At 19.5% G+C, this 8,387-nt stretch overlaps 2 protein-coding genes across 4 annotated transcripts in view; both read right to left on the bottom strand.

Moving 5' to 3' along the window:
- LOC102671039 (trans-1,2-dihydrobenzene-1,2-diol dehydrogenase-like) overlaps positions 1–1,062 on the bottom strand; it is a 4,705-nt gene extending 3,643 nt beyond the window's left edge. Inside the window, exon 1 of one of the 2 annotated variants that reach the window (XM_006620684.2) lies at positions 968–1,062. The gene's annotated coding sequence lies outside the window, so the exon portion shown is untranslated. Of the gene's footprint in view, positions 1–76; positions 206–967 lie in introns of those variants that run through there. The other variant, XM_006620685.2, reaches the window with a different exon arrangement.
- Positions 1,063–1,687: 625 nt separating this feature from the next.
- LOC102671548 (zinc transporter 1) overlaps positions 1,688–8,387 on the bottom strand; it is a 9,264-nt gene continuing 2,564 nt past the window's right edge. The window contains exons 2-8 of one of the 2 annotated variants that reach the window (XM_006620689.2): positions 8,077–8,261; positions 6,734–6,956; positions 5,714–5,975; positions 4,643–4,760; positions 4,206–4,421; positions 3,810–3,920; positions 1,688–2,018 (exon numbers count right to left, since the gene is read on the bottom strand). In XM_006620689.2, coding sequence (XP_006620752.1) covers positions 1,821–2,018; positions 3,810–3,920; positions 4,206–4,421; positions 4,643–4,760; positions 5,714–5,975; positions 6,734–6,956; positions 8,077–8,253 — 1,305 coding nt within the window. In that variant the 5' untranslated portion in view covers positions 8,254–8,261 and the 3' untranslated portion in view covers positions 1,688–1,820. Of the gene's footprint in view, positions 2,019–3,569; positions 3,744–3,809; positions 3,921–4,205; positions 4,422–4,642; positions 4,761–5,713; positions 5,976–6,733; positions 6,957–8,076; positions 8,262–8,387 lie in introns of those variants that run through there. The other variant, XM_006620690.2, reaches the window with a different exon arrangement.

The raw sequence follows: 8,387 nt of genomic DNA, 5'->3' as shown, positions 1-8,387 counted from the left end.
ATAAAAATAAATTAAAGAAGTTATTAACTATATTTAAATAAATTAATAAAATTAATTTAAATAAATTGTAACTTACAATGCTTAAAAGATGAATAAAAAATTATATTACTTTCTACTTTATAACTTCATATGTTTCAAGAAAAACTTATATATAAAAATCATTGACTTTCAAATAACCTTCTTATAAGATAATTTATAAACGTCATAGATTAGGAGCTATATAATCAAATATGTATCATACAATATTATATACAAAAACTCTTTAATACATAATTATCTTTTTTTAAATAAAAGTGTTGTAAAAATATATATATATTAAAAATATTTAAAAAATTATATTTAAAAAATAATTATCCTATTTTAATCTTACAACAACAACAACAACAACAACAACAACAATAATAATAATAATAATAATAATAATAATAATAAATTAATTAATTAAAAATAAACATAAAATAAAGTATAGAAAAAATAAAAATATAATTTTTAGTAGAATAAATATATTATATTTTTTTTTTATTTATTCTTATTTTTAATGTGTATAAATATTTATTTTTTGTGTTTAATGTTATTTTATGTGTATAAATATTCAATTCAAGAAAATATGATATATAAATATAAATATATATATAAAAATACATACTGTGTTTATAATTTTTTTTTTTCACTAAAATTACCTTTAAATTATCATAATTCCGAAGTTTTGTTTAATTTTTTTAATACTTTTTAATATTAAAAAATAACTATCTTTTTTAAAAGTGTTTAAATTTGTCATATATTTTTGAAAAAATAATAAATTTTAATCAGTGATTTAAAAAATAGCAAATATTATATATGTATTATATTAATATATAACAAATTATAATCTTTGTTAACCTAAATAAGAAATATATTCAATATTAAATAATAGGAATAAACAAAAAAATATTTTTTTTTTTAAAGAAATGAAAAAAATATCACGTACTTTCTCTGGTGATCACACACTAATAAGAATAAATATAAACAAGAAAAAAACAAATAATAAAAGAAGGACAAAAATAGAATAAAAATATTGAAATCAGCGCTATCTATAGAATGCCGCAAATGAAACATATAAAGAAAGGATAAGAAAGAAAGATAAAGATATGATAAGATTGACCATCAGCATTATCTTCCATATATGAAAAATATTTTTTGATATTTTAAAGCAAGATAAAAGAAAAATTTAGAAATAATGCCATCTTTTGAATATTTTTTAAAATGATAGTAAAAAGATTTTATCTTTGATATTCAAAAGATGGCGCTGACGATTAATTCTTATTTTATTTTTATTCTTCTATTTTTCGATTTTGTATATTGAATTTCATTTGTAAACATTGATATTGTAAAATGATCTGTAAAAATGATGTTACTATTTTTTTTATTATTTTCTTTATGTTATATATGTTTTACACATTATTATTGTGTTTCTAATGAAGATTTTAATTATTTCAATATATTATCAATTATAAATAATTATATATATATTTATTATAAGTAGGAAATAAAAATAAACTCAAATATAATTAATAATAGTAAAAAATGAAATACTTCCTTTTAAAATTATTATATTATTTTTGAATAGAATATTTTATTATTTTGAATAGAGTTTAAAACTTCAAAATTTATAAAATTTAGGATATTAATGACATAGATAATAAAAAGCAATTAAAATTTTTTATTAACTTTAATAATCATAAAATATAGCGTGTATATTACTTTATTGAATTTTTATAATAACATTGTAACGCGCCGCAGATTGTGTTACAGAGGTAGATATTTGATAATACGATTATAACTTAGACAACAGGTGTATTAACATGAGAATGTGGAAGTTGGACGGAGTGATGTGAAGCAGGCAGTGATAGTAAATGTCCACGTTCCATTTCATTTACTTCTTGTTGTTCGGTTCCTCCTATAGAACCAGTGGAACGTGCAAGACTGTTACGTTGTCTACACATGTATGGTGTTTCTCCTGGTGAAGGCGTTTCACGACCCTGTAAAATGTACATATACATATATGATAAATTTGTTTAAAAAACATTATTATATATAATGTTTAATTTAAGGATTAAAATGTTTAATTAGAACATATATAAAATTAATATTTGTTTGTAAAAATTAAGATGTCTGTTGAATTATTGTTAACATATATTTGAATTTATATTTTTATATTTTTCAAAAATGTTCATATTGGATAGAGATAGAACATAGGATAAGATAGATTCAACAAAAAAAAATACAGAATAAAAATTTCTTACAATCAAAAAGAATAATATTTTCTAAACTTAGAACTATCGGAAATAAAATAGAAATATATATATAATTCATTTAGTATCATCTTATATAATATTGTTAATTTTTGAATTTAGTTTCATTAATATCTCATAGAAAAAATTTTTTAATGTATACAATCTGTAAATAAATAGAATAAAAAAGAGATAATATATTTTCATCACTAAAATAATATATATTATAATTATATCACTTTTATATAACATAAATGTCAATATATATATGTAGCAAAAATATCAATAGACAAAAATATTTTTTATTTCTTGAATGATATAAATAATATCCATCTATTTTAATATAATCTATTTAATATATCTATTTATAATACAATATAATCAATTATTGCAAATATTATATTTTTATTAAAGTAAATATTTCATATTATAAAGTTTTTATAAATTTATAAAAAAATGCAATATTCAAATTGAAACTTTTTACATTAATTATTGTTTTTAAAAAAATTTCAATTTTGCAAGTATTTGTATATAAAACTTTATTAATCAATATTTGAATTATTTTTTTAATTTCTTTTTTATTTATTTATTAATTTGCTTTCACTATTTCTAATCAATGAGCAATGAGTATTTCTATTTTTTATGAGTATAAAAAAAAATCATGTATTTTATAAAAAATATTAATAAAGATGATATTGAATTTGCACAAAAAAAATGTTATGAAGAAAATGGGCTATATATTTTTTTTTATAAAAATATATATATATTTTTTAAATAATTACTTTGAAATTATATGTATAAGAGAATAATGTATTAATAATTAATTTAGACATGTATTATAATAAACTAAACAAATTGAAAAAGAATTAAATTGAAAGAGATATAAAAATATTTGGATTGTTAAATTAAAAGGAAATAATTTTTCGTTTGAATATTAATTATCAGAAATAACTATGCGCAAATATAACTTGCAATATAGAGAATATGTAAAAAAATTATATCCTTTTGATAAAGAAAAAAATTACGTTTTTTTTGTAACATTTAATTATAAATTAAAATATATATTAACTCATTTCTTATTGTTACAAATAGATGCTAAATTCTCGGATGACAAATAGAAGCAGATAAAGAAAGAATTATAAAAGAAAAAAAAAAAAAATACTAATAATAAGTTTGATTTTATAAAAAAAAAATTATCTTTAAATATTTATGAATGTTTTTACATTTTATATTATTATGCTTTCAAAATGTCTTTGCTCAATTTCAATAAGAAACGATTTAATAATTTATTATAAAGAGCTGATTGTATAATATTTACTGTAGAATAGAATTGAAACAATGAAATATAAACAACAAATAACAGTTACCTATAACTGTATTTGAATCTGATTTAATAGCTTCTAAACATCGTCCAAGACACTTTGATTTAGGACAGGCAGAATAGGTAGAATTTGTATCTGTGTTCCAATTAGACTGCAGGAGCGAAGGGGCAAATTTTAACTCAATCAAACTACATCTATTTAAATATAAAATATATACCTGTTTAGAAGGACCACAGCATGTTGCATGATTACAAGGTTTGTCAGTCTTTGGACAATCCAATACACAATCTTCAGTTGGTGTTTCTTTAACTTCACTATTAGAATGGTACTAGAACATTAATAATATGGAATTAACATATTATTATATGACAATGTTATATAAAATATATAAGATATACATTATATAAATAATATTTCATATAAAATTTTTGCAAAATATTTTCTTCAAAATATAGACAATTTTTTTTAATTAAATATTTTAATTTCTCATAATAGAGAGAAAAAATTTAGGAAAAAAAATCTCTAAGAAGTTATTAATGGAAACAGTATATTATTTTTTTATTTAAATGATATTATCAAATCTATCAACATTTTATTGATATAATTTACTTACATCAATAAATTCTGGTTGAATTGTTGTAGAATGTATACCTTCATTATGAAAAAATTCTTTTACTTGTTCTGCAATTTTCATGTATTCTGATAAATTTCTGCATCTTATATGAGCTGAAGCAATAATACGGTCACCAGCTAATTGCCATACATGAAATTCATGCACAGCCAAAACTCCATCAACATTTTCCAGCAAACGTTGTTGAATGGCATCAACCTAAAATAAAATATTTTAATTGTTGATTAATATTATTTATACAAATAATATATTTAAAATATAAAAATCAAAATATGAAAAATATATAAAAATATGAATATGAAAAAATATATATGATATTTCAAATAATATGTTGCATATAAAGAATATATATATATATATAATAATAAATATATATAATAATAATAATTTATTATATTATTTCAAATGACTGAAATTACCTGGATATGTGTTGGTACAGTCTGTAGTAAAATTAATGCAGATTCTTGCAATAATGGCCATACTGAACGTAAGATAAGAATAACTAACAAAAGCGAGAGAGCTGGATCAATATAAAATCTGTGAAAAAAAAAAAGAAAATATAAAAAAAAAAAGAAATTATCATGAAAATTGAAAAGTCTATCAATAATATATATATGATCAATGTCACTCTTGTTGACAATTTTCAAACGAATTATTTTTATAAATAATTTTCTATTTTTAAAGCTATCTTTAAAGCTATCTTTATTAATTGTAACAGAATTATATTGTAGGAATTTTAGTAAAATTGTTTATTACACGTAATTAAGATAATTAAGGTTTGAATTTTGCATGGAAAAATCGAACGCTTGACGGACTATCATAGGAATGGAGAAACGTGTACATTTGATGTGAAAAAAGTGCGAAGAAAAAGAAAAAAAAAATGTGAATGTTAAAATATATTGTGTGAAGATTCATGCTCAGTTTAGTCAAAATTTAGTAAAATGTTTTTAAGAGTATTTATTTTTTTAGCGTAGGAAAGTTATATAACGAAAGTTATGTATTGTCAGAATCGTTAACATTATAAGAATCATCGGTAAAGTATTTTAATTTTAAGAAAATACATCTAATTATTTATAATTGTATGTATTCATTTTAAACTGCACAAGATCACTTGCCCCAATCTGCAGATCCTACAATACTTTTTTAATTATAGTCGATCTTTTAAAGGAATAATTTTCTTTGGTTGAATAGTCGTTTTTTAAGGCACTACTTGCCGTGGTTTAGATAGGAGACTGCATCCAAATTCTCCTGTTTGAGATCATGCCATTCTTAAGCTATATTTAAATAAGTATTCCCATAAAAAATCTGAAAATGATTCTATTCTATTGTTATGTTTAAATGAATTTCTTTCAACATTTTCAGTTTTATTCACCAACATTTGTTGCAAATTTCATGAATCTTTTTTTTAATACAAAAAATTACTTTGATTATGATTTTTTTTATATGAAACAATTTATATATAATAAAATTTATGTATAATATTTAATTACCTATATTCCCATTTCGTCAACCAAACAATTAAAGCAGACACTATTACAATTACAGATCCTAATGCATCTGAGAGTACATGAAGAAATACACCACGCATATTCATTTGACTCGCATCATGTGTATGACCATGTGTTCTTTTTACTTGCGGCGTCGCTGGCCTATAAGATTCATCATTTTCATTGTCATCTGTTCCAACTAGAGTACTTAATCGATTATGACTTCGAGATATGCCATGTGAATGTGCATGAGAACTTCTATGTTCTGAAATCAAAATTGTATATTAGTAATAATATTTTGAAATATTATTATTGTATATAAATATATATATATATTATTATTAATTTCCGCTGAGAAAAAAATCTCAACAATCAAATCATTAATATTGATATTAACTATTATAATGTCCGAATATCGAAAATTCTTAATTTAAATTTGAAATTTAATTAAATTAACAATTAATAAATTAAATTAAATTTACAAATTTTGATTAACAATCAAAAATTTTATTATTTGTTTATGAGAAATATTAATTATTATATAAATATTTACGTGGATTAGAAATATTAATATTATTATAATGAGTAGAAGAATTAAATATGCTTGAAAATTATTGAAAATTATAAATAGAAATAAAAATTATATATTAAAAATTATATATAGAAATAAATTATATTGTATATAAAAAAATTTTTACTAAAAAATTAGCAAAATATATTTATTAATATGAATTTCGCTCTTTTTATTTAAAATTCTGCGTTATGTTATATATTTTTCAATTGTCTATATACAAATTCGATTTATTTAAATAAGAAAATCGAATTTGTTTCTTTCTTTACTATTTTTATTTAAAATTTCTTGTTGTCTTGTACATTCGATTGTCTATATGCAGATTCGATTTATTTAAATAAGAATATCAAATTTGTCTCTTTTCTCTTACAAATTTTTTATTTGAAAACAAATAAAATAATTGTCAATCTATATATATTATTATAATATAATATTTTTTTTTACTAACTCACCATGAAACAAACACAATCCAATAATATTTACTAATAAACCAAGAGCTCCGACTGCCACAAGCAATTTAGCTTCATGTATTTCTTCTACTTCGATAAATCTTTTACATGCTTCCACTGTAATACTGAAACACAATGCGACTAAAAAAACGGCATTTACCAAAGCTCCTAAAACTTCAGCTCTAGCCCAACCAAATGTATTCTTAGACCATTTCTTTGGTGACATCTGTGAACAAAAAAAAAATATATATATATATAATATATAAAACAATTTATAAAATAATTTATAAAATAATATCTCAAAAATATATATAAAAACAATTAGAAAGAATTTATAGTTAAAAAATTCGTAATGTTTTTTACAATTGAATTTAAATGTAATCAATATCTATTCTTAATATCAATGAATATTAAATATATTAAATTATGTTTCGGACAAATTTTTTTTTTTTTTTTGAATTCATTGAAAACAATTAAAAATAATTTAAAAAAAACATATTAATCTAAAAAAATTTCTATTAATGTTATTCTTCATATCAATGAAGAATCAGCAATTGTAATTTAATTATTATATATTTCATTTATTGAATATTAATATTAGTCATCACTTAAATATATGAAACTTCTTTAAAAAAAAGATTAAAATAGATAAAATTTAAAAAAAAAATGAATAAAAGAAAAAAAGAAAAAGTATTAAATAATGAATAATCATTAAAATAAGCTTTAAATTTAATAAAAATAAAATTCAATGTAAAAATTTTATCTTTAAATTCTTCTTAATTTTATTACAAACTTTCTAAATAATTCAATATAAACATATAAAATATATTAATATAAAATATTAATATTTTAATACAAAATATGAAACTATATGAAACATCTTTAAAAGATCGATCTTAAATCGAAAACAAAATTTAATATATATTAAAATTAATGTAATATGTATTAAGTATGTATATAATAATTCATATATGATAATCAATAAAATATTATAATTATTTTATAATATAGAATTTATTGTATTTTTTAGCACAATTATTATAATTTTTATTAGATGTTAATTTATCATTATCTCCCAGATTCAATAAAATGATAAATAGCATAGTTATCACTTTATGAGATAAAAAATATTAAAAGCTTTTTTTTTATAACAGTAAAAAAATTCTTGTATTATTCGATTATTTGATTCTCGGATTATTCAATCTTTTGATCGTAAAACAAAAAGAAATAGTATTATCAATTCCATTTTTATATTTCCATAAGTGGAAGTACTTCGGGACTGCTCAATCATACAAAGTATGCATTTGTTTATATAAATTTCTTATTATTAATATCGCGCTATTTACCTTTACAGAAAGAAATGCAACGACCAAAGCTGCTACATCAGATAACATGTGAAAACTGTCAGCTATCAAAGCCATACAGTTAGTCACATATCCCACGACTATTTCTACTAAGAAAAATAGAGCAGTGAGCCATAACATCGTTAACAAACGACATTTTTTTCCAGTGTAACGACCCATGTTTGTACCTAAAAATAATATTATTTAAATATTATATATTATATATAATTTAAATATTATATAAAAACCAAAAATAATATATAATAAAATATTTTAATTATAATTCAAATTATTAACTTTAATTAACTTATTAA

This window comes from Apis dorsata, unplaced genomic scaffold, assembly GCF_000469605.1.
Source record: "Apis dorsata unplaced genomic scaffold, Apis dorsata 1.3 scaffold_525, whole genome shotgun sequence".
Taxonomy (NCBI): domain Eukaryota; kingdom Metazoa; phylum Arthropoda; class Insecta; order Hymenoptera; family Apidae; genus Apis; species Apis dorsata.
The sequence above is the reverse complement of the archived record's forward strand: the minus strand, read 5'-3'. Positions and strand labels throughout refer to the sequence as shown.